This window comes from Phaeoacremonium minimum, assembly GCF_000392275.1.
Source record: "Phaeoacremonium minimum UCRPA7 unplaced genomic scaffold PA7_03_scaffold_607, whole genome shotgun sequence".
In the NCBI taxonomy this organism is placed as follows: Eukaryota; Fungi; Ascomycota; class Sordariomycetes; order Togniniales; family Togniniaceae; genus Phaeoacremonium; species Phaeoacremonium minimum.
This window is the reverse complement of record NW_006921509.1, coordinates 40,292-66,498: the sequence shown is the minus strand read 5'-3', so window position 1 is coordinate 66,498 and position 26,207 is coordinate 40,292. Positions and strand designations below refer to the sequence as shown.

At 51.6% G+C, this 26,207-nt stretch overlaps 5 protein-coding genes across 5 annotated transcripts; 3 read left to right on the top strand and 2 right to left on the bottom strand.

The window, feature by feature from the left end:
- Positions 1 to 288: 288 nt before the first annotated feature.
- UCRPA7_8731 (putative sterol 24-c-methyltransferase protein) lies at positions 289 to 1,723 on the top strand (the record flags this gene model as incomplete). Its single annotated transcript, XM_007921242.1, has 4 exons — positions 289 to 492; positions 576 to 610; positions 702 to 1,023; positions 1,148 to 1,723. 4 exons carry the CDS (start codon positions 289 to 291, stop codon positions 1,721 to 1,723), a joined length of 1,137 nt encoding a protein of 378 aa, XP_007919433.1.
- Positions 1,724 to 3,041: 1,318 nt separating this feature from the next.
- UCRPA7_8730 (putative pyruvate dehydrogenase e1 component subunit beta protein) lies at positions 3,042 to 4,252 on the top strand (the record flags this gene model as incomplete). Its single annotated transcript, XM_007921241.1, has 2 exons — positions 3,042 to 3,431; positions 3,494 to 4,252. The coding sequence occupies 2 exons, from the start codon at positions 3,042 to 3,044 to the stop codon at positions 4,250 to 4,252; spliced, it is 1,149 nt and encodes a 382-aa protein (XP_007919432.1).
- Positions 4,253 to 6,649: 2,397 nt separating this feature from the next.
- On the bottom strand, positions 6,650 to 7,951 carry UCRPA7_8729 (putative peroxisomal membrane protein pex16 protein; the record flags this gene model as incomplete). The annotated part of the gene is made up of 2 exons (XM_007921240.1): positions 6,650 to 7,668; positions 7,753 to 7,951. The coding sequence occupies 2 exons, from the start codon at positions 7,949 to 7,951 to the stop codon at positions 6,650 to 6,652; spliced, it is 1,218 nt and encodes a 405-aa protein (XP_007919431.1).
- Positions 7,952 to 8,813: 862 nt separating this feature from the next.
- On the bottom strand, positions 8,814 to 9,690 carry UCRPA7_8728 (putative glutathione s- protein; the record flags this gene model as incomplete). Its single annotated transcript, XM_007921239.1, has 3 exons — positions 8,814 to 9,029; positions 9,128 to 9,567; positions 9,648 to 9,690. The coding sequence occupies 3 exons, from the start codon at positions 9,688 to 9,690 to the stop codon at positions 8,814 to 8,816; spliced, it is 699 nt and encodes a 232-aa protein (XP_007919430.1).
- Positions 9,691 to 11,897: 2,207 nt separating this feature from the next.
- On the top strand, positions 11,898 to 13,742 carry UCRPA7_8727 (putative outer membrane autotransporter protein; the record flags this gene model as incomplete). The annotated part of the gene is made up of 4 exons (XM_007921238.1): positions 11,898 to 12,176; positions 12,340 to 13,282; positions 13,347 to 13,577; positions 13,627 to 13,742. 4 exons carry the CDS (start codon positions 11,898 to 11,900, stop codon positions 13,740 to 13,742), a joined length of 1,569 nt encoding a protein of 522 aa, XP_007919429.1.
- Between the last annotated feature and the right edge of the window lie 12,465 nt (positions 13,743 to 26,207).

Sequence of the window (26,207 nt, the reverse complement as noted above, 5' to 3'; positions counted from 1 at the left end):
AAGAAAAAAAAAGTGGCCATGTCGAGGTACCGCCCACACACCACCAGCCCACATGGGCCGCCAGGTACCTGCACACTTAGCCCAGGAGGTACCTCCCTATCCTGGGGAGGACCTCCATCCCGAACATAACACCGCTCTTTTTCCTACTCTCTCCTTCACACATCACACGTTCAACACTGACTTCTTCCACCCAATTGCCCTCTTCGTCCTGCCGCGATCCTTCTCGGTTGCTCAACTAATCGACCCTCGTCCTACTCGCTTCTCAACTACCGTGTCAATCCCCCCAAAATGGCCAAGGCAAATCTCGAAAAGGAGGATCACCAGCGTGATGCCGCTTTCAACAAGGCCATGCACGGCAAGACCGCTGGGCAGGCTGCCGGTGTCTCTACCATTCTGTTCAAGGATAGGGATGCCAAGAAGGCTGCCGTCGACGAGTACTTCAAGCACTTCGACAACAAGAAGGCCCTCAACGAGACCGATGCCGACAGAGAGGTAAATCCCTTACACCCCCTTTTCCCCCTCCCAAGCCATTGGGCACAACAGAATCAAGTTGGCTGACCCTCTCCGCTTTACAGTCACGCACTAAGGAGTACGCAACTCTGACTAGACAGTATGTGGCTTGTGATATCCTATTCTCTGCAGTCTGTCTGAAGTAGTTGGGTGCGAAGAATTGCCTTGCTAACATATCGCTCTTCTCCCAGCTACTATAACCTTGCGACAGACATCTACGAGTTCGCCTGGGGCCAGTCCTTCCACTTCTGCCGCTACTCGGTCGGCGAGTCCTTCTACCAGGCCATGGCCCGCCACGAGCACTACCTCGCCCACTGCATCGGCATTGAGGAGGGTATGAAGGTCCTCGACGTTGGCTGCGGCATTGGTGGACCGGCTCGAGAGATCGCCAAGTTCACTGGCGCACACATCACCGGCCTGAACAACAACGACTACCAGATCGACCGTGCCACGCACCACGCTGCCAGGGAGAAGCTGTCTAACCAGCTGAAGTTCGTCAAGGGAGACTTTATGGTACGTTTGACTGCCTCATCTTGTCCTGGTGCACTTTGCCTCTTTCTTCGCATATTTGCGCCGACAAGACTGAATACAAGACATGGGAGTGTGAGTGTAAGAAATACTGACAATGGCGTGATAGCAAATGTCGTTCCCCGACGAGACCTTTGATGCCGTCTATGCGATTGAGGCGACGGTCCACGCGCCCAGCCTGGAGGGCGTCTATGGCCAAATCTTCCGCGTTTTGAAGCCCGGCGGTACCTTTGGTGTGTATGAGTGGCTGATGACGGATGCCTATGACAAGGAGAACCCCGAGCACCGTGAGATCCGCCTGGCTATCGAGCTCGGCAACGGCATCTCAAATATGGTCAAGATCTCGGAGGCTTTGGACGCCATGAAGGCCGTTGGCTTTGAGCTCATCCGTCATGAGGACCTAGCACAGCGCCCCGACCCCATGCCGTGGTACTGGCCCATTGCTGGCGAGATGAAGTACATGCAGTCAGTAGGCGACTTCTTCACCATTGTGCGCATGACGCACACCGCCCGAATCTTCACCCACGGCTTCGCGGGACTGATGGAGTGGATCGGCCTGGCCCCGGCTGGCACCAAGAAGACGGCAGATGCGCTCAGCACGGGAGCCGACGGCCTGGTCGCCGGTGCACGGCAGAACCTGTTCACACCGATGTACCTGATGGTCGGCCGGAAGCCGCTCAACTAGGGAGGTCGCGTACGGTGATTGAGGCGCACCGCCACCTATATAATATTGCACAACAGATCTCTTTCCTATTGGGTCTAGAGGCATTAGACACGACACGCCCTGAGGCGATCTAATGAAGGCGTGGCATTCGGGGCTGGGCGTGCAGCTCTAGAAGGGGGAACAAAAAATGTAGCATTTTTTAATAACTGCTTGAGTCGACGGGCAAGCGTTGCAGCCTGCTGTGCGCCTCGAGTTCACAGACCAGTCAGCAGCTCGCAGCGTCATCTTTCTTCCGTGTGTATACTACAGACAGTTACCTACATAGATCATCGTAATGTCTTTTATCATGAGCAAGGAACAGAAGCTAGCGTTTGAGTGCCTCTTGCAGCAACACTTGAGAGAGCAGATCCATAGTGGATCGATGTGAATATATGTTTTATTGCTTCAACAGTTAATTGTCTTGACGTACCCCTGCGATGAAGCATCCAATACCTAAGCAGATATTAACTTCGACATCAGTGATGGGCTCTATCACGTTGACAGAAGCACAAGCAATGTTTCATCGTAATCGTACTGTCTATCTATTCCTTCCTGCCATGACATGCTAGCGCAGGAAGGAGGAAAATGCCCATCTCGATGAAGGTTTATTCAATCATTCCATGAGGAAGACCTACATAATTGAAATGCTCCGCCAGTCGGGATGCAGAGTCAAGAGACTAACGATATTGGGTCTAGAGCTCGAGAATTGGCCGCCCAACGGACTGGAGATGGGAACTTACCTAATCAACCGCTAATTAAGGTGCACCTGGCTTTGCTCGCTGTAGGTGTGGGCGAGCCACCTCCAATCCGTTGAGCTCCAGCAAGCAGCAGCAGCTTACCTTAGCTAGCAGCCGTGGACCCCCTAACACCCGTTGTTGGCCGCGCGCTGCCGCCGGAGTGTGAATGAGCGAGAAAAAATTCCCTCCAAAACGTTGACAGCCTCCGTCTTCCGGCTTCATCCCTCCTCTTCGCGCTCTTCAAGGTTGTGACGATCCACCCCCAAACCTCCCCATCACCATCAATTCGACTCTCGATCTGCCCAGCGCAGTTTCGTCTGCTTCAATTCTGCAGTCAGTCAGTCAGTCAGTCAGTCCGCCCGCCCATCCTTTGTGCACCGTCTAGGAAATCCTGTGCTTTCTTGGGGTTGTCCGTATCCCCCAATTGATCGTCGCTATCACCAGCTTCGTTGTCGGGGTTGAATTGAGCTGATTGATCGGCCTGCCAGGAGATAGTCGTCCGCCTCAACCTCTCGAAGCTAGCCATCTCACCTTTGATCTAATTACGGCACCTCACCGTCGCCATGTCCCGCTACCTCCGACCGGCCGCTCGCCTGGCCGCATCCGTCAGAGCTCCTGCATCGCGAACCTCAACCCTGCCCTCACTATGCGCCTCACAAGTTCGACCTGCCACCGCCTTCGCCGCCCAGGCGAGGACATACGCTGCCTCTGCTTCCGGCTCTAAAGATTACACGGTGCGAGATGCTCTGAATGAGGCTCTTGCCGAGGAGCTCGAGGCCAACGACAAGGTCTTCGTTCTAGGCGAGGAGGTTGCCCAGTACAACGGCGCGTACAAGGTCACCAAGGGGCTGCTAGATCGATTTGGTGACAGGAGGGTCATTGACACGCCCATCACCGAGAGTGGTTTCTGCGGTCTGGCTGTCGGCGCTGCTCTGAGCGGACTGCACCCTGTCGTACGTTCATCTGGACTGATGTTCTTGTTCTCCTGCGATATGCTAACGTGACCTCCCTGCAGTGTGAATTCATGACCTTCAACTTCGCCATGCAGGCCATCGATCAGATCGTTAACTCGGCGGCCAAGACCCTGTACATGTCCGGTGGCATCCAGCCCTGCAACATCACCTTCCGAGGACCCAACGGTTTCGCCTCCGGTGTCGCGGCCCAGCACTCTCAGGACTATAGCGCGTGGTACGGAAGTGTTCCTGGTCTGAAGGTAGTGTCTCCCTGGAGCGCTGAGGACGCCAAGGGTCTACTAAAGGCTGCCATCCGCGACCCCAACCCGGTCGTCGTGCTCGAGAACGAGCTGTTGTACGGTCAGACTTTCCCCATGTCCGAGGCTGCACAGAAGGACGACTGGGTCATTCCCTTCGGCAAGGCCAAGATTGAGCGCGCCGGAAAGGATCTCACAATGGTCTCCCTCTCTCGCTGTGTCGGCCAGAGCTTGGTCGCCGCAGAGAACCTCAAGAAGAAGTACGGCGTCGAGGTTGAGGTCATCAACCTGCGATCTGTCAAGCCCCTCGACATTGAGTCTATCATCAAGTCCGTCAAGAAGACGCACCGCCTCATGGCCGTGGAGTCTGGTTTCCCCGCATACGGTGTCAGCGCTGAGATCCTGGCCCTGACCATGGAGTATGCCTTTGACTACCTTGATGCCCCTGCTCAGCGTGTCACCGGCGCCGACGTCCCCACTCCCTATGCGCAGAAGCTCGAAGAGATGAGCTTCCCCACAGAAGCCCTGATCGAGCAGCACGCCGCTAAGCTCCTGCGCCTGTAAGTGCTGGTAGACGGGAAGGAGAGAGATGTGGAAGCTTAATGAACAATCGCGAGAATCGCCCGAGCACAGAGAAGCAGAGGATGGGCCACGCTACGATTAGAAGCTGGGCCATTGCATATTGAAACGAGGTTCAGGCTATATGGCTGTCTGAGCGTAAGACGAACTGATAGACGGGGCAATTAGGAAACTGTACTTCTATATGCTGCTTTGTGATATATAAACAGCCATACTTTTTGACTAGTGCTCCACTCTCCTGCTTGATCCTCGTGCTCCAGTTGTCCATATAGTGTTTACATAACTTCGTTGCTTATTCTTCACAAATTGGTCATATTTCCCATCTACTGATCGCACACGGTCTCAGACGAAAGACTGGGAGAATATGATCTTCGTTAATCTACCAACGACTTCCCGCATCGAGATCAGGGGACAAACTCTCGTATCCCATACAACCCTCCTAATTCTGGGCATACTGCGCAGCTGATGGGGCCTCCCTACTCCTTTTCACCATACAATCCGGCCACATGGGCCTGCGCCGCCAGCATACGAAGGATCGTCGCCTCGAGCAATGCGGACATCGGCATGGCCACGGGGACAGGCATGGTCCATGTGCACTCCCGACGGCCACCCGAATATGACGTTGCAGGCCGTCGAAGTGAACCCCCGGGCCGGCATGAACGCCCATGCGTTGCACCCCTCCTCCACCTGCGTGAAGCACTTCATGCAGCACTCCTGGGCGTTGGCGCTGCCGTTGATGTTAAACTTCCAGCCGCCGGCCACGCCTGAGATGCCCATCCAGTTCACCTTTGCTATGAACTTGGCTGGGTTGCACGCCGCTATGCTAGGGGTCTGGAGCACGAGTGTCAGCATCGCGTCGTTTCTTCTCGAGGAAAATACGAGGCCTTACAGCTGAGGTTGAAGCAGTTGAAGAAGTAGATGACGGTCTGAGAGTGGTAGAGGACGTGACGATGGCCGTGGTAGATAGAGTTATTGAGGATGTCTTCGCAGAGCTGGTAACACTATAATTAATATATTATTTATTTTTTTGGAGCGAGCGTTTCCGGCTCACGACCGCATCAGTCTCAACCTACCTGGTGTGCTCTGTATTTGAATGTTGACTGACAACGGCCACGGCAACGATCGTAGCAATCAGGGAGAGGAGAAGGATCACGCCGGCAGCAAACAGCCAGTACTTGTGCAAAGCTGCCCAGTCCTTCACTTTCTCCCATTTCGTTAGCGGCGGCGGCGTGTCCGCAGAGATTCCGTGCAAGGCATCTATGTTGTCAGGCTGCAGGGGCGCGCTCAATGTCGTACGAGGCTCAGGAGCAGAGGCTATCATGACCTCGGGAAAAGGGTTGGTGTCAGCTTCTGCATATCGTGCGATTGGCAGGAGCTCATTGCCATTAGCGGATGACATTGGAGGTGAGTTCATCTTCATAATGAAGCTCTAGTGGTCTCGATGGCATGCAGTGCTTGGACTGTCCAGACGATCCTATGTGGTGGGTTCAGCGAGTGACCTATATTCAGGAGCCTTGCTTGTATTGGAAGGTCAACCTACCTTGGGGGGATGTGAGAAACGCGGGTGTTGCCCTACGCGTTATCTGGGAAAAGGGGGCAATAATAACTGAGGACGGTCTGAGTATCAAACAAATCTGGCACTTTTGGTTGGCAGCAGCGGGAAACACGCGCGCTCGTCGTGTAGTGCAAAGATCGGATGTCAGTATCGAGAAAGAAGGCACCAGAATAGCAGGCAGCGTTGCTATGTCAAGCATTTCCTTTCTGTTTGCAGAGTGTGGCCGTCCAAGTCGAGAAAAAGGCCTGTATTTTATCCATAATTCGATCACTGGCTTCTCTTCCTTCCCTTTCGAACCACCTCATGGCCACAGTGGGCCACATCACTCACCACCTCTCGAACGCAAACGGCAGCACATCATGTTTCCTGGTATCCGCAGTCGTGATGATATTATATACTATCCAAATATCGCGACGGTGTCGCTCTGCATCACTGCTCTTGCATGTCCTAGCAGAATACATTGGGCTTCTATGCTCAAGCATCCTGCTTGTTGCCCGTTCACGAGTAAGCCATGTTTTTTTATACCAAGCCGATCAAACATATGTGTTTGTTACTTGGGGATAGGCACAACGATGCTGCACCGGCTCAACTCATAACTGCCATCCTGTTCGCTGGGCATGCAAGCACGAACAGTGGCATACATCTGCGGAAGCATTGGCATCCTTATGTGGTCCGACTGCCTCCAGCCTCCCTCTTCTTTATCATTAGTCAATCGGCTGCCATAAACCAAATACGAGAACAGATGCCCGCTTTCAGCCAGCAAACTCAAGGCCGAACCAAAGTGTTGATACAGTATAATCCCCGGTGGGTTCGTAGGCTCACCAAGCTCAGGAACTAGTACTGAAGTAATAATTCTCCCACAGATACTCATAGTCCTCAAGAATGCCTGCTACCAAGCTCGGCATTCTCCGCCTTACTCCTCCGACAAGGCCTTTGGTGAAGTTCTCATAAGCTGCGCCCCTCATGGTCCACCATCCCAAGGACCAGCCTCTCTTGCTCCATTCGTCCCGCTCGAGGGCCGTTGTCCGCAATCCGCGGTCTCGCAACTGGCGGGCTGCGAGCTCGATGCTCAGGCCGATGAGCCATGGCGTCCAAGACTTCTTGTTCTTGGCACGGGCGAGGGCAATGACGTAGACAAGCGGCGCAAGGATGTGAAGGATTTCGGCGGCCTGGGCAGATCCGCGCAGAGAATTGAGAAGTCTGGTTGCGGGCTTGATGTCGTCTGCCGTCAGCACGCGGCTGAGGAGGTAACCGCTGATATCGGCCGGGTTGGGAAGCGACGGCAGTGGCATGCCCGTCCTCGGCATGGTCCATTCCTTATCGTTGGCCGACCTGAGATGGCCGTTTGTCGCAGAATCATGGTTCTCTGTTCCATGTGCACCATTAGACGCGGAGTCTTCATCGCCATCCAAGAAAACGCCCGAGTCAGCGTCGTCATCATCGGCATCTTTCACATCCTCGGGCACAGGCTCCCGCTCGGGAAGGGCGGGCGTCACGAGAGGGCGCGAGCGGGTGATGCGCAGAAGCAGCAGACGGCAGAGAGCCTTTACGGCCTCGATAAGCATCACGACCCTCCAACGAATACGTTCACCACGTCGCTTGGCAGCCATTTCACAGAGCAACTCGGTGTACTGTACGATCTGCAGGACCATGGCGACCCGTCGGTACAGCGCGCTCTTCTGGGTCCAAAACCGGGTGTAACGGTTGTGAGGCGAAGGGCTTCGCGCGGAAGCGGGAGACTTGGAACCGCTAATGGCGCGCAGCAAAAGGGTATCGTGGTATAGAGAGAGGAGCTGGACTCCGGAGTGAACGGTCTCGGAGGCGATTTCGGCATCGCGGAAGCGTCCTGCAAGGAAGTCAGTATCTGCTTTTTGAAGGGCAACCGCGCAGCAGGTGAACATCGTGCAGCGCGACGCAGCATGGTACATACCGGGTATGATGTAGGTCAGCGACCTGAGGGCAGATTCTATTTGGGAGACCTGACCGGCATTCTTGGTGATGAAGTCATCGTACATGTGCACCCACTTGGGCGGCAGGGCGAGCGCATTGCGAACGCTTGCAGCGGGATTCTTGGACCACGATGGAGACGATGAAGAGGTCCCGCGATGCACGTCTGCCGGTAACGACATTGGAGAGAAGAAGGAGTGTTGAAGTCGACGTCCAGTTGAGACCCAGACAGGAAGAGGATTCGGGGTTGTGATGCGTGCCCAACTCTCAGAGCGACTCCTGCGTAGCAGTCATCAATCGCATGACGCGACGATCAAAGGGAACAGTGCCGCTGTGACGATAGACCAAACAAGCAGTTACGAAGAATTGCAGTGATGAGGCCGCAGACGTTGTTTAGTAGTACAGATGTTGGTAGGAGTAACGATGATGTGGTGAGAAGTGAATGCGCGCGTCAGCTCTGGCGATCGCCAATTAAGCATTTGGCCCGACAGAGAGCCTCGGCCCAAGAGTGTCCCTCATGCCTTATGTAAACCAACTTGACTAGGTACCACCCCAGCCACCCACCTCCGATTGCATCTGCACTAACATGCCCACTACCTACCAAACCAGATACCTGGCCAGTGTACGCTATGTACAATACAATATTGTGGTACCTGCCTGAGATAACAATTGGCTCTTCACGTATTTCGTCTAATGCAAGCATCATAATTAGAGAGTCCGTTCAAAACAATTCATCACTACAACCTGGTTGGTCAGGGAGAGTGGGTAGAGTTTGGTCTGCCACTAAGGGGATGGATGCACGAACGCAAGCGTTAACCAGCTGGGATCTCGGCGACGCCATTAAGCACTTCTCACCCCACAGACAAGTATTACATGATTCTTCTCTGAAATATAAATACGAGCAAAGGTATATAGCGAAAAACCCTCTTGGAATACATAATTTTACTGTCTGTGTTTGCTACATACTCCTGAATCTTTGCTCTCGCTCAACGCCAACACTCTTGAGGCCCGGTGCATTCCACGGCGTCAACTGGCTCAGCTGAGTCATGTTTGGCCCCTAATTTTGGCGATTCTCTTCTGGGCCGTCCCCACGATGACATCCTCCTTGAAGATGGAGAGAACACTGGGATGCTGGCTGACGGCTTGTCCCCACTTGTGGAAATTGGGCGCCGACTGCTCGAGCGACTTGGAGAGACTCTCCGGCAGGAGGCCGTGCTTGGCGAATGTGAAGAGCCGTAGAACAAATGGCCCAGTCAGTGCCTATTTTTGATTGGAATTAGTCGCCCCGTTCTATCCGCTGTATATCGGCGAGTTCGAGAACTCGCTCAGCTCAAATGCATGCAAGCAGAACAACTCACCTCGGCCAGCGTAAGCTTCTCGCTGCCGCCAAAAAAGGGGCCCGCGTTGGCGAGCAGGGGCTCAACCTCCTTGATGATGGCGGCTACGACATCCTTGGCGAAGGTCTCGGACTCTTCGACCGAGTAAGCATACAGACTCTTGGTGTAGAGGCCGTTGACCTTGGAGAACCAGGCGTCTACGAAGAAGGCAATTCTTGCGCGAGTGAGCGGTCCGCCAGCATCCGCCGTTGATGGCACCAGGGTCGACGGATAGGTGTCGGCGAGAAACTGCGCTACAATAGCAGACTCGGTAATAACCTCACCGTCAAAGGATAGCGACGGGACCAAGCCCCGAGGATTGACTCTTAGGTACGCCGGTGTACGAGGGGTATCCAGGTCGATGATCTCCTCTTCGTACTGAAGCCCTAGTTCTGCTAGGACAATGTGTGCCCTGTGTGCCCCTGTATGAATTATTAGCAGGAAGTAAGACGCCAGCTAACCATCTGACCAATATCTTGGTCCTGACGCAGAGAAGACTTACAGGGGCATCTATGGTTGGTGTACAACTTGATAGCTGGAGCCATACTTGAATATCTAAGTTTAGATAAGATATGCCGGCGAAGGTGCCAAGCTATGCGTCAAGGTTGTAAACTTTGTACAGTAAAGCGTACTGTTGCTAGCACGTCTTTGGATGAAGCAAACGTATGTAACGTATGAACGGAATTGGCGTTTGGTGGACTATTTTGATCTCGATATGTGAGAGTATATATGTGAATGAGAAACGCAGGCAGACAATACTCGTCTCTCAAACTTTATCGAGGCGTCTACACTGTGTTTGTATTAATAATGTTGACGGCCACCGGCCAACCCCAGACCCGGAGCCCCTCCCACAAACGATGCGGCCATGATTGCACCATCCGGGGGCCGACTTAGGCTATTCAACCGATGCGGTAAGGTGGATGGTGGACATCACCCCCGCGTCTTGCGAGCGATGCGGTGCTCCAGCCGCCATATGACGATGCCCGCCTCGATAAGGACAGCTCTCTCATTCGCTCGCTCAGGCATTTCTCCTTGCCTATGTAGCTATTATCTGTTGGTCCGCCGCTGGTCTTAGACCTGGGTGTGTAGGTCTTTGTGTAGGGCCTCGATACTGATGGATAGGAAACCAAAAGGCCCCCCTCTTATCCCCGAGAACCCCCGCGGGTGCAATCCGCCGGTTGTCGGCGCGCCATCATTGATGCTATCACTACTTTTTGCTCACCAGCCGAGCAAACCCCATTCCGGTCAAGATCGTGAGTTTTGTAGCTTCGGCGTTGGGCCGGGCCCGGATTCGGTTTCCATAGTCCGAGTTACAGTCGGCCGACCCAAGGGTTGTCAGCATCTTGCGGCGGTGGGATTCCTTCCGTATGCGCCTCTCCGCAATCCTTCCGGGCGCGTACCGGCTGGCTACCCCTGGTCTATCAACAGATATGCCTGCCCAGGTGGATAGTCATGCCCGTGGCAGCTCAGACTAAGCAAAGCCTCTACATAGAACTTTTTTTTCCTTTCCCCCTTCTCGATCTTTCACTTCTTGCTCGTCTTCTTCCTTCCCCCATTGACTGTCTCGGGGATGTTTAACTCGACCTCAATCTACTCTGGGCTAGGCCAAGATTCAACTCGGTAACGTAGACTTGAACACATACTTGCCTGTCTTCGATTTGGAACAATTGCATCACCGTCAGCGGGCAGTAGGTGTGTAGTCACGCACTCATGCAACCCGTTTATCCTCCAAAGAACAATTCAATCACTGTGTTGAGTATGACAGCCACGTCTAGCGCCGAGCACATGGCCTTGAAGGTCAAGACCGAGATCTCGGAGAAAGTAATAGTCTCTACCTCTAGATGCCTCTAGTCTAGATAGATAATGAGAACTACTCGAGCACGAAGGAGCAATGGGGACCTGTCTTCATAGACGGATTGACTGCCTAACCTACTAATAAGCATGAGAAAAATGAAATAAGACGCATCATCCTTGGTAGGCGCACGTGGTCTTCTACATCCCTATTGCTTCTTCTCTGTCAGCACACTGCTGGGTCCTTCGACGGGCTTGTTGCTTGCCGAGTTTTGACAGTAACAGAACCAGAGTAGGCTTGGCTCTTTGGGGGGGCTTATTACAGGAAGCGGGCACGTGCTGGTCTGATTGACGATGATGATGGTGCTGGCGCTGGTGCAGCTCTTCTGTCCGGATCTGGCCACCGAGACGGGGATTCTAGGTCCCAGCACATGCAGCATCAGCAAGCATCATAGGCTTAGGTGGTGATCGCCTACGGCGCAGCACAACTGGGGATGGCTTCAGCTTCGCCAGATCCACGAGCCACGAGCATCCCGCCCCACCCGCCGCATCTTGCACACTCCAATCGCTGATTCGCCCACCACCACGTGTTGGACCACCCATGCCGAGCAGAACAAAACATGCCTGCAAAAGACATGCTTATTCCCGATCTGCATTTACACTATCTGATTGTCCGTCTGCACCTAAACATCATCGTCCACCTGCATACAGCGGCTAGCCTGGTCTGATTTTGTCTGGCTCGTGCTTCTAGATGGAAGAAGATTCGGTAGCACAGCTCAGTATGGAGAGGAACAGGCTAAGCGGCTGAGAAACACTGGGATACATCGCGTATACTTAAGGGTCCCCCATCCCCTTGCCAATGCTACCTACCTTGGAGGAGGACCTGGGGATAGTTCCTACTGAGTGAGGGGTCCGTCTTATTGCCAAGTAGCGTCTTGATAAGTCGTGCGGGCTCATCATCATGGTAGCTAAGATCGTCTACGCCGCGGCGATTGTGTTCAACGCGCTCGGGGCTCTCGCAGCCCCAGTGTCGAACAACACCCAAGCCGTCTTCTCTACAACATGCAACGGCAACAGCTATAGCTACGACAAGCTTGCGGGCTACGGCTTCGTCCCGAGTGACTTCCGGGACAAATACGGCGATACCCTCAGCATTGGCTCGAGCATAAGCATCAAGTCTTGGAAAAAGAGCGGGTGTGGTTACGAGGGTATCCTCTGGGGTTTGCCGGATCGCGGCTGGGTAAGCAGTTCTGGAATTCATCTTTCCCTATTACGCCGCATTTGAATCGCCGGAGGCCAAAACACACCACGGAGTCGAAAAATCATACTCGATACACATCTATCGAGGTCCCTTTTTGCTCTTTAATTATCCTTCAAATACAATTACTAACTGCAAAATCCAGAATACGGAGGGTACTATAAATTTCATTCCTAGACTGCACAAGTTCTCCATAAAGTTCACGCCTAAGGGAAGTGCTACTGCTGCAACCCCTGCCTCTCCAAATCTGCAGCTGGAGTATCTGGATACCATTCTGTTCACTGGTCCCGACGGAACCTACTGCACTGGTCTGGACCCCGACCAGACCGGCGGCCTCGAGTATCCGGGATTTCCAGTCCTGCCAACGGCTACGTACGAGGGTGATGGCTTCGGGGGAGAGGGACCCGGTGGCAGAGCTATCAGCGTCGATTCGGAGGGGCTCACCATTGCCGACGACGGGAGCTTCTGGGTCAGTGACGAGTACGGCCCGTATCTCTACCATTTCAGCAGCAGTGGGCAGATGACCGCAGCCATCCGGCCTCCGGATGCAATCCTCCCATTAAGGCAAGGCGAAGTCAGCTTTTCTGCCGATAGCCCTCCCCGTTACGACCCCGACCTGGAGCCGACCCCTGCCGACCCGACGCAGGGCAGGCAAAATAACCAGGGATTTGAAGGCCTCACCATGAGCCCAGACGGAAAGTCACTTTACGTTCTGCTTCAGTCAGCTGCTGAGCAGGAAGGCGGTTCCAGCTCATCTACACGCATTCCCGTCCGGTTCTTGAAGTACGATCTAGAGGGAGACGATGGCTGTGCAGCAGACGATGCCGGCCCCGTCTACGCCGGCGAGTGGGTGGTGCCCCTGCCGACTTTCACCAACGCCGCTGGAAAAACTCGGGTGGCCGCACAATCCGAGGTACACTTCATTAGCGACTCGCAGTTTCTGTTCCTCCCCCGCGACTCAAGCGTTGGCCGTGGACAGGACGATTCAACTTCGGTGTATCGCCATATTGACATCTTTGACATTTCCAGTGCGACAAATGTCATGGGCGCCAGTCATGACGCATTCAACACCTCCATTGCATCCTCTAGTAAGTGCCATGCCCGTGATCTTAGCCGGCCCCTTGTCCGGTAACTAACCCGTGATCCTTGCAGAGGGTGTGGTCAATTCAGACGTGGTCGCGGCTACAGTATGCCCCTTCCTCGACTTCAACATCAACTCAGAGCTGAACCGCTTCGGACTCCACAACGGCGGTGACCAGGATGCCGGGCTCCTGAACGAGAAATGGGAAAGCATCGCGCTTGTCCCAGTCGACGGAGAGGATGGCGCCAATGATGAGTATCTCCTGTTTTCGGCGTCAGATAATGATTTCATCACACAAAATGGTAAGTTCCCGTGAAAGATGGCTCGAACAAACGTATACTGACTCTCTAGGCTATATGAACGGTGGTAAGCTGCAGTATCAGGATGCCTCCGGGTTCAACCTGGATCACCAAGTTCTCGTCTTCAAGGTGACGCTGCCCAAGGGCAGTAAGCCCCTTGTCGCCTAGACATAGCTCACTTTGTGCTTCTCCGGTGTTATTCGAGCTAGATTTTGTTCTATCATGAGATCCACTACTGCTCGCCGACGATGATAAATATTTACATGTAGAATTATATTGAAGCTTGTTTTGCTTCATCCTAAATCGCCGACTTGCTCGGCAAATTTCGAACAACCCACAGGGCATCGTATTCCAATGAAATGTCTCAGCCCCTACGATCGACGCCAATCAGAAATTCAAGTTAACTACATGGCTCACGGACGACTGCTTTCGTTGGTCGTCTGGAAAGTCGCATAGTGACTACTAGGTAACATGCTCATGGCTCAACGGATTTGTCTATAGACGACCGATCTGTTGTTGAGGCTCGTATAGATTACGGCCAGAGATTCTGTGTTTGCCACACCCCTTCCTGTGTCATACCGCTATATCGCAGTCTCTTGTGTAAACGATCTGTTGCTCCCTGCCAGAATTCAGCGCTATTTGGCAAGACAGCGTATACAACCCAACCCGGTGCTACGTAATCTGGCTGGCCATCCAAGAAAGCCTGGGCATCAACCAAACTATCACGCAACTCGTCTGATGTACGCAGTACTTCGCTTTGCTGCGACGCAATGGCGCTCACCTTCGATCCGAGCGGCCGTGCTTTGAAATCCGCAGCACACTCAGCTTCCGAGAGCGCCACTGCCGTCCCTCGAATGCGGATCTGCCGGCCAAGCTGTGACCAGTAGATCGTGAGCGCTACCTGTGCATTGGCGGCGATCTGCCGGCCCTTGGGGCTGTCCGCCTTGATCGCAAAGTGCCAGCCCCGCTCGTCTACGTTCTTCAAGATGAGGACGCGAGCGTCCGGACAACCGTGCTCGTCGACTGTGGAAAGGGTCATGGCATGTGGCTCTTCGACATCATTGGCAATGGCATCGTCGAGCCAGATTTGAAATGCCTGTTGCGGTGTCGGCGGTGGTGCGTCCCAGCAAGTCTCAGCAAAAGGCCCACGTAGACTAGGAAGAGCGCGAAGTCTTGATTTAATAGATTGTCCTAGTGTCGCCATCATCAGTCACTAGCCTTGGTCGTGGGCTTGAATGTCTTAGATAGTAAGACTCCAGGGGTTAGTTAGTTTGGGAAACATGGAAATCCGTTGTTGTCTAGACGTTTAAGGTTATTATATTTACCTAGGTGGGTACTTCATCGGGTTTTGTGTGACTCAGTCACCTAGGTGGATCACTGAAAAGACAATTACCATTTGCGGTGTGTCATCGGGCTATCCCACGCCGTGTTTACACCACTACTAATAGATTATAGAGAAATAACAACACCTTGTGTCTCAGCGTTCAAGCCGTTCTCGTATAGGCTAGTGTTTAAGGAAATAGATAAGCTTCGTTAGTAAGCCTCCTTGACAAAGGTTACGGCTGGAAATATACTTCTCTGTCACCTTAGCTTTATGTTTGGAAAGGATATAATGGTATACCAAGAGATCTTCAGTTGAAGTAGTATAGCTTGATATACTGGTAATAGCTAAAAGCAAAGTGTCACGACTTGTGCCACCAAATCCGCTGGCTTTTGACGCCGCTTTCGCCGTCCTACACACACAGCGGTCTTCTTCCTCCACCTGCCAGATTTCAGTCAGAGCATGGGTATGGTGTTAAAGTAGCAAGGTCAAGGGACCGCCCATGCCTACAACATGGTATTGTCAATCTTCTTCGAAGAAAGAAGTAAGCAAAACGTTCTGCTGACACTGAACCCTTTTACGGGTAGAGGAGCGCTCTGCTGGTTTAGCGCGAGACACTCGGCGCCGTTGTGACTCTCGTCCCCACCTACTCATGCTTTCTTCTACTTATGGCACGTTACGAACCTCAAGCTAGACTCGGAATAATATTCCACCAATGTCTTCTTTAAACCTCAATACAAATGTCTAATCACTCAGCTGGGTTCCCCCATCGATATAATACAAATATAGACTGAACTTGGGAGCTGCCGCAGCAGCGCTATCTTGTCTTACGTCTTGCTGTCTTGGGCCTGGTTTTAGACACCCCCTGAGGCTTTGCAAAAGCCTCCGTCTTTTGGCCAGTACGCATCCGCCTCGGTCTTGCCCGTGAGCCACTAACACATGATCCCGCAGTAGCGCTGCCAGATATCTTACCAGCCGTCTTGAGCTTAGCCTTCTGCAGACGTTCACTTCTTCGAACCGGTACAGGAGAAGTCTGAGGAGGGTTTGCGGGAACCTCTAATCTATCAGAAGATCGCTGAGCCTCGGATAGCAATGTCGATAAGTTCCGTCGTTGTGAAGAGGCAGACGTGACCTTCGTGCGATTCTTTGAAATCCTCGATGGACGGAGTGGGCTAAGCGTAGGGACTGCCACCGTCTCCTGCCCCTGCTCCTTATTGGCGACCGAAGTTCTGTTGCCTCGCTGCCGCCTCTGCCGAGGTGGAGGGGGGTGTTCTCCTTCGTTCGTTGTGTGGTGGTCTTGTGAATTTGACAAAGAAAGGGTGTGTTCTGTGTTGCCGTTTGAGAGTCTAGCAAGTGTATCTGCTGGAGATGACTCTCTCTCAGACGAAGGAAATCTGAATCTGAATATGTTTACACCTGAGAAGGCTGCGGGAGGTGGGGAAACACTCGGAGTTCTGGATGGTTGGTTCAACTCAGTGGGGCTCTCCGATATGGTAACCTCACAGGGGTGAAGGAAACCTTGAAATGCGTCTGCTGGAAGTCGAGCGAAGTCATCGCCCATCTCTTCGCGACATAGATCCCCAATGTATAGCTCATGCTTCCATGACATGCCGGGCAAGATACCCCATTTTTTATACCAAATCCCTCTTTTTAACCAAATTTCCTTCACTCTCTCGTAGGCCATCGTATTGATGTCGTGAGGGGTCGCGACCGTGGCCCCTTGGGTGTTCGATTCGTTCTGTGGTGGTTGGACCGAATCACCGACTGGCAGACCAGGATCGGACACGCCAGGTGCTGCCCGTTCATGAAGTTTCATCTCATCTTCGATCTTTTCGCGCTCTTTGGACACCTGATAGATAAACTGATGAAAGGGGCGCGATGCATCCCGTTCGCGCGCTCGCGCAGCATGTCGCTCCGCAATCAGCCTTATCTCCTCATCAGTCTTCGGCCTTCGCGGTTGTCTCTCTATCCTTTCCGCAGAAAAGGAGAATAGAGGTGACCCAACACCTGCCTCTGGGTCGGGCTCAGGTTCCAGCCGTTTCTCATGCATCCACCGAGCCGTATGACGGTACAGACCGGGGCACTCTGAAGTCCACCTATCATCCCAGATACCCTGCTTAACCCAGCGCTTCTTGATTGTCTCTTTGGCGATCTTATAGGTTTGGCTATCAAAAACTTGGTCACTCCAGAGCGGCGTAAAGATTCGATTGTGTTCTTCCATGGCTTGGGCCTCGAATTGTTCTCTAGGCCATGATTCGCGCTGCTCTCGGACAAGCTTCCATTTCCAATCGGCCAGCCGCTGCTGCTCCTCGTCCTGTGGTGTTGGCTGGGAGGCGGTTGAGGTAAGTGATAGAAATCGCCAAGAAGGGGGGGGTTTGTTGAAGCGCTCTCTGTCAATATTGAGTCGCTCTGGATTTTCGACGAGAGCTGCAAGAGCTGCATCAACCCTCAGTAGGTCGAATGCTAGAACCATGCCGGCAAAATAGTAGATTAAAATCAGTCAGATGGGTCGAATGTGAAAAACAAAACGGAAGACTGTCGAAGTGAAAACAGTAGAAATGAAGGCAGGGCGTGTTCCGACGCCTTGGAAGTGCTACCGTGTGTTTCTTTGTTTCTTTGGAGCGTGGAGATGAGTGAGGTAGCAAAACACACCAGTGAGGCCAAACGATTGGCTGGCAGATGCACCATCCCTTGCGACTCACGATAAAGAATCACTTTTTTTGCGACTCATGACAAAGGATCGGCTTTTTCTCCGCCTCACGACAGAGGATCACTTGGCTCAGCTTTCTCCGTCCTCTAACTCAACAAAGCTCAGTCGACAGAGCTCAGCAGCCGGCCCCTCTCGATGGCCTAATTGAAGGTGCAGTTCAACGGCCGTAAACCACCGCAGGTCGTCAATAAAATGAAAGATGTCGCCAGTCACAGGAAGCTGCTTACTTGCTTCTACCGGCTCAGCGTCATTCCATACTTGTTTCTTTCCGCCTTAAGGCACATTCCCCTTCGCATTCACTAGAGTGTGTCATTCAAGCATATGTCTCCTCACCCGCTAGCCTTGTTTTCTCTCTTTCCCATAACTGACCCAGCCAAAGCCGTTGTCCAGCACCCATGCAACAAGCACCTTGTCTCACAATTGGAGAACGAAATTGTTCTCGATATCGGCCATACCCGCTCCATTTCGGGAGACCATGCAACCCTGGCAACGTTGGGCCGTCATGGCGACATCACGATAGAAGGCCGCAACATTTCCAGAATTCAGTGCTCGTTCGAGATCGACAATGAGACCAAAGTCGTCATGTTCTATGACAGATCACATAGCCAGACATGTCAGGTCTTCGGCGAAGGTGCCACGCCATTCGTGTACGGACGTCCTCGTAAAGTTGTCGTGCAGCCGAAACTCAACACCATCATTGGTATAGGTGGTGTATACCGGGATCTCATACAATTCGAGCTGGTTTGGCATACAAACATTGATACAACGAAGGAGTGGGTGAAGACGAGGGAGAAAACTGCCCTCGCAGAGAATGCCCGTTTCGCACGAACGGTCGATGACACCGACACGGTCCTGCCGACTGGAGTGATGACCAGAATCAATACAGCAGGATCGCGCCTGCAAAGAATAAGATATGAGACAATAGGCGATAGAATCGGGGCTGGACAGTCTGCAGAAGTGTATAAAGCTGTTAACGTGGATACGGGCCAGCTTATCGCAGTTAAGATCTTGAAGTGGTCGGTCGGCTCAGCAACGCAGAAAGAATGGATGGCCGTGAAGCGTGAGATCGAGATCCACTCCAGCATCAGCCATGTGAGTTAGCTTCCGATTCTGTCGACAGTGAGGACTAACAGTACTGCTAGGAACACATTGTGGAGTATCTAGGATCACAAGATTGGGACCTCCCCAAACCAGTGATCATTATGGGGTTAAAGGACGGAACGCTAGAGTCATTGGTGGAGCAAGGGTGCTCTGTCCCTATCGAAGACCTTTCTTCGATTGTCTGTCATCATATGCTCAAAGCGACCGACTTCCTTTCGGCAGCAGAACTCATCCATCGAGATCTAAAACCAGCAAACATTCTCTATGTCACACGTCAAGGCCAATATCACTTCCAGCTGGGGGACTTGGGCTTTTGTCATCGCGAGAATCTAGCAATAACTTATGCTGGCAGCCCACTCTACATGGCACCCGAAATGATTGACGGAGGTAAGCAAACACACAAGGTTGATGTCTGGTCGCTTTTTGTCACGATGCTGTGGACACTCGACGTTCAAGGATACCGTAGGACATCGGCAACATTTAGAAGCCTTGGCGAAGCTCGAGACAACGTTTTACGTCTTGCATCCAGTGAAATTATGTTCCAAATTCGCGAAATGGCGAAAATCAACCCGGAGGAGCGCGCGTCTGCCGCACAGATGCTTGTCAAATGTTTTAACGGAGCCGGTCTCACTACTCCACGCCATCTAGTTCCGCCCATGCGAAAACGCGGTGGGATCGTAACTTCACTTCCAAGTCGAGATAACATGACTCGGGTGCCTCAAGCTCAGTTGAGACAGCCGGATGCCCCAGTGCCTAAGAAACATCTAGGGCAGGCAAAGGCGGCTAGGACACTAAGGAAATTTCGAATTCCCGGCGGGTTCTCCGACTATGAATGACGGATCGTTGGGCTACAACATGGATCATTAGGACTGTGGAAGGTCAAGAATGCGCATCCATTTGAAGTGTTGGATGGATTTCCTGTGCTTGATTGGCGCTGTGTTCTCAGACGCCTAAGGAGAGGGAGAACGCCTACAGGTGTTTACTTCATCAGGCTTTGTGTGACATCAGACTGTATTATTATAATAATGATATATTAGAAAATCTATAACTATAGTGGTATAGTTGGTTTCTGATTTTGAATCGATTTTGTGGGTGAAATCCCAGTCTATATGAAACGCGTCCGTTGAGTTGCAACGCACGTAGCTTGATTAACTATAGCGAAAATAGCAAGTCTCTAGTTAAAAGCCCTCAGCTTCATTAGCTCATACATGCTTACAAAAACTATTCCTTCTGTTGCCTTCCATTGATGTGATTGCTTTGCAAAAGATGGGTCATCCTACAACTGGATCGGTAACGTTGTAGATTTACAAGTAACGAGCAGCCATGATTGGCAGGCTCGCTTCGTCGGACCATTGCCAAGCCGAAAATGGCAATTATGGCGCAAAGGCATTATATATGGTAGTCATGTATCCTACTCTGACCCATAGAAAGTTACCTAAAGTTTTATGCAACCGTACTTCATTCCTTTTGGCGTAGGAAAGTATAGCCCACGCTTTGGTATGATGGCGTGCGACGGAACGAACAGCACAGCAGCTCTCGATAGTATTCTCGATTGGTATCCCGAAGTCCCCAAAACAATCACACTGTTCGTTCACAACCTCATAGACACCCAGTCCAAGCTGCATCCAGAGTCGCAGGCTGTGTGCTCATGGGATGGAACTCTTACCTACAACGCACTGAACAACCTCTCATCTGAGCTGGCGGATTCTCTCTTGGCGGAAGGAATTCAAGCAGAAGTCATAGTTCCGCTGTTTTTTGAAAAGTCACTATGGGCTGTGGTTAGTATGCTCGGAGTCATGAAGGCCGGCGGAGCTTTCCTTATGTTGGACATAGCTCAGCCAATTGGTCGCATCAAGGCAATCATCGACCAAATAGGGGCTAAATTTGCCCTCACTTCTCCTAAAGGGCTTGAGGTTTGCAACGGCTTGGTAGAGCGACAACTCGTTGTGGATGCGCGTATCTTTGGCGGATTGCAACGACGTATCCTGGGAAACAGCCCAAAACGCTCATTGGAGCCAAGCAATGCTGCATACCTCATATTCACATCAGGATCCACAGGTAACCCCAAGGGTGTCGTCATCGAACACTCTCAGCTTGCCACTACATGCGTCTACGCAGGAGAACAAATGGGTTGCGACAGTAATCGCCGAGCTCTACAGTTTGCCTCGTACGCGTTCGATGCGTTTATCTCTGACATTTTCCCAACCCTGATCTACGGTGGGACCGTCTGCATACCCTCGGATTGGGAACGAGATAACGACTTGGTTGATGCTATGTGCAGAATGGGTGTAAACTCAGTCAAAATAACCCCATCTCTCGCAAGCATTCTTGACTTGGAGAAACTCCCGACTTTAAGAACATTAATCCTGGGTGGAGAGAGCGTCCCAAGCACACTGATTGATAAGTGGGCGACCAGGGTAACTTTGATTTTGGTATATGGGCCTACGGAGTGCTGTGTAATCTGCTTTATGACGGATTGTTCCTCACATGAAGTGGTCCCTGGGGAGATTGGACGGCCGACAGGGTGTCGAGGATGGATTTTGAAACAAGGTGACTACAGCCAACTCGCGGGTATTGGCGAGATAGGAGAGCTCGTAATTGAAGGTCCAGTGGTCGGCCGAGGATATCTTGGTGACGTCCAAAAAACTGAAAAACAATTTATCGAAAGACCAGCATGGATGCCAACAGGTGGCAACTCGTATAACGGTCGATTGTACCGGACAGGAGACCTGGCAAGTTATCTAGAGGATGGCATCGTTTGTTATGCTGGCAGAATCGACAATCAGGTCAAAATTCGGGGGCAAAGACTCGAACTGGAGGAAGTTGAAAAGAGACTGACAGCATGTCTGTTGACGATAGACGGTATTAGAATTCAACAACTTGTGGTTGAAGGGGTCAACTTTGCTGGCTTGTCTCACAAGCAGCTTGTTGCATTCCTTTCTATTCAGTTCGCCAACTCGAGGTCATACGGGTTTTTGGATTGGGAGGACCAAGAGGTACCGGCTCTGAGGACCTCAGATGCTGATCGAACTTGCTTCTCGGCCTTAGTACGGAGACTTGAATCGAGAATGAAGTTGGATCTACCCACATACGCCGTCCCGTCAGTATGGGTGCCCATGCGAAATTTCCCTTACACTGTCTCGAAGAAAATAGACCGGAAACAGCTACGTCAAATTGTTACACCCTTGTCAGCCAAGATTCTCTCTGGATTCATTAGTGCTACTGGGCAAACCACGGTGAAGAACGGCACTGTGAATCAAGAGCTCACCGAAAACGAGATAAAACTGATCAGTATCTGCGCTGAGACCTTTGATTTTGATACCTCGACGGTGAGCCTGCAAGACAACTTCTTTCAAATGGGAGGAGACAGCTTGTTGGCTATGCGTCTCGTGTCAGTCGCCCGACAACACGGGATGATACTGACTGTGTCTGGGATAGTTAGCGCTCCCACACTGGCGCAACTTGGCAATGTAGCTACGAAGACGGGTACAGTGGGTGAGCTTCCACCTTTCTCCCTTCTACCAAGAGCAGATGTCGATATGCTACGACAAGATGCCATGCTTCAATGTCGAACTTCCAATGAGAATCTAGAAGACATTTACCCTTGTTCTGCAATGCAGTTGCACTATGTCACCGGATATCCGGAGTACCGAAGAGATATTGCCGGGCCGTGGCATTGGCAATCACAACAGGTATACAGGCTGCCGCAGTCTGTGGATCTAGGCCGGTTTCGTGCTGTCTGGGACGCTGCTATCGATCGCCATCAATCGCTCCGTACACGTCTGATTCTCTCTGCCACTGGTATATTTCAGGTTGTCATCAAGAGAGGCGTGATACCTTCAAGATGGGAACATGGGGAAAGACTACAGGAGTTCTTGGAGAAGGATAAGTCTCGAATTATGAGCTTTGGTGATGAGCTTTTGCGACTGGCCATCATAGATCAGCAAGGCTCCAGTGATCGGTTCTTCGTTCTGACTATGCAACACGCTATATATGATGCTTTCTCTTTGGGTATGCTCTTTGAAGAGCTCAAACAGCACTATTCTAGCGAATTACTACCAAGTCCGCCTCGACCAACAATGAGCCGTTTCATTGGCTATATCACCGGGGAAGAGAAATCAGCCGCTCTCAAGTTCTGGACGTCTTATCTTGCTGGGTCCGCTACAAAACCTCTGGTTTCATTCCCTCCGGACGTGAAGCTTTTTGATTTGGACATCGTAGAGATTTCGGCTACTACAAAAACGCCAGGTCTGCGCATACCAGGGGTAACTACGGCGACTTTGATGGAAGTTGCGGCTGGCCTTGCCATTGCAGCCAAGCTTGGATGTGGAGACGTGGTCCTTTACTCGGATCGTTCCGGGAGGAATCTACCAGTGGAGGGCATCCAAGACCTCGTACGTACCTATCCGTATGACATGAACGATCATATAGTCTTCTAGAAAGGTGTATCTCTCGTAGGAAACGTCGCTAACTTTGACATTAGATTGGCCCTACTACTTTGTTTCTTCCCGTACGTATTCGTATTGAGAAGAGACAAACTGTAAACGAGCTTCTACAGATTTGCCAATTGTTTCAGAATCAGAAGCTATCCTTTGAGCACCTCGGATGGCTGGAGCTCCGAGAGCTTGACGAAATAAAGCCGATTGTTCCACATGCCATCAACATGAATATCAACATCCAGCCACTTAAGTCGCTTGCTCAAAAATTGGATCTTGAATTCTGCGTGTCACACTCAATGTGCGATGATCCTTTCGGCATCAATATCGACACCGACGGCGACGAGATCAAATGGACCGTTTACTACGATGCACGCTTCATCGACAAAGAGATCGCCACCAGCCTTCTGAGGGACCTTCAGACTGCTTTCTTTCTTGTCGTCAATTCCAACACACAGTCAGACTTCACAGTCGCAGATGTTTTAAGGTCCATTTGAAGTTCCAGATTGGTATAATACTAGTGGTTAAGCAAGGGTATGCATCAATACAATTCTTCCATGAAGAACACTGAAACTCGACTGGTTGGAGATGATTTTGGGCCCTCATTAGAATTTGTCTATCTCGCTTATTTGGCGTTGTCAGAATCTTGATTTTGACTCGCGCTTAACGACCGGACCCTGTGGAATGCACCCCCTTCCCTGCGTAAGAGCTCTTCCGGACGACCAGTCTCTATCACACTCCCATTGTCCATCACTACCAACGTATCGAATTCCTTCACCATTTCAAGGCGGTGGCTCACCATTACTACCGTGTAGCCCTCGAATTCTCGCTGTATGACTGTTTGGATCGTCCGCTCTGTAACATCATCTACACTTGAGCTCACTTCATCAACGAGGAGGATGCCTCCTGATATAATGTTTTCCCTTGACTTGCTGCTGACAAGTATCTGGTCCTTTGTCCGGACCCGACGCTTAAGCACAGCTCTAGCTAAACTGAACAGCTGCTTCTGTCCTTGCGACAAGAAACTGGAAAAGAGGCCTGCCTGTAACCCTCCCTGACGCTGCACTACAGTCCAGAGCCCTACAATTTCCAGCACGCTTGCGCACTCTTGCCCATCCGACAAACTATAAGGGTCAATATTGGAGTAAAAGGATGTTCCATCTGGAAGGAAACTTGGCTCCTGAGGAATTGTTATGAGCCTGTCCCGTAGCGTAGAGTGATTGATTTTATGTAGTGACATGCCATCAATGGTTATGCTCTCACGGCAAGATGGTAATGGCTCCAGGAGCCGTAAGAGAAGCAGAACAACTGAAGATTTCCCACTGGAAGCGATGATTAGCCTAATGACTATGTTGGTGCTTACTGATACGCTTGGTCTGCAAAGACGATGGAAAGAGAGAACAATGAGGTTGATGCTAGTGGCGACAAAACTATGGCATTGGACTTGCCTTCCAGTACGCCCACATATAGCCAACTTTTCGCCAGCTCTAATTGACAGGGATATGTTCTTCAGGGCCAGGGCTGGAGCCACTGTATCGTCGTCGTAAATGCCGGAAGTCACCTCGTTCGAACTCTCGATAACACTGAATATGGTTATTAACACAGTGGAAGGTCGCTAGAGAGGAAAACACAAAGGCGTACACGTAAGAAGCCGAGACTCTATCAATCTCGATACCACCGCGAAATGGCCACCCTTTTGCGGGTGTAGCGTCTTCGTCACCCAAGCTCTCCGGTGCCACTTTCTCACAGAAACCCTTCAATCGACCAACAGCACCGATAGAAGTTTCAATTTGTGTCCACCACCGGATGATGTAGTTGAGTACGTCGCCAAACGTCATAAGCGTGACCAAACTTGCGCCTGTCAAGGCCGAGCTAGTCCGAAGCTGCGTTGCGAGAACTACTACACAGGTTGCGAGGAGTGCCACACCAAGTTGCAACACAAACATCAATCCGCGTTGAATCATTGCAAGCAGATATGTTGGCACTTGAGAGATGTTCACAAGCCGGTCGTTTTCGTCAATACCATTCTGTTCCCATCCAAATGCACGCACAGTCACCAGACCTCTGACTGTATTGAGGTAGTGAGTGCTTGTCCTTGTTAGCTTTGCTCAATGCTAATTTCTGCTCGATCTTGATTGTGGTATGCGGGGATGGGGTAACAGTTCATCAAAACTTACTATAGCGGAGATTTGGCCTCGAGATCTAGAAGGCGCAATTGTCTTGATGTTCGGAGATAAACTTTCTGGAGGAAGTACAAGCCGGATATCATTGGAATATAAGTGATAGCAAGGTAAGGAGATGCGGTTGCGATGACGGCAGCCATTCCAAGGGCATTGCACGTGTCGAGCGCTAAATTGGCCACTGCAATAGGAAGTTCGTTGTCGATAAGTGCCATATCCTGAGAAAAGAGATTGACAACGGCTCCAGTATCAGTCTTCGTGAAGAAGCTCAGAGGTGCCTTGATAACGGTGCTGAGAATTCGTTGGTGGAGCAGAGCTCCCGAATTTGAGATTCCATTTCGGTAGCAGACCAGGAAACAAAGTATCATAGACAGGAGGAATGCGATTTGAAATAACCCGTAAAGTCCTATATAGAACCCGTTCGGCCGAGATGGTCGTGCAGAGCTGACGTCTTCTGACCAGAATTTCAGCCAGATGTTGGCGAAGTTATAAAAGAAACCCCATCCCAAGCCAAATACAACGACAGCTAGCACTGACTTCCTGCCAAGACTGCTAAGGTAGTGTTTGTATACGGTAGAGTCCCCGGTCATCCTTTGCTCCTCGTCGACATAGCTTTCCATGATTTGTGTCGTAAGGGTGCTATGTGGTTCCAGTTGGTGCTTTGATCCTCCTTGTATATCAACGGCTGGCATCAAATCTTGCAACTCCGATCTCATGATACCGACCTTTTCTTGATCCTGGATAGTTGTTGATAAGTCCTCAAACTTGCCTTGCTCCAAGACGCTGCCATTCTGCAGAGAAACAATGTGTTCGGCGAAGGGGAGCCAGCGAGCTGAGTGTGTACATAGCACTGCTGGCGTTCTTCGACGTCGTAGTAACCCGTCC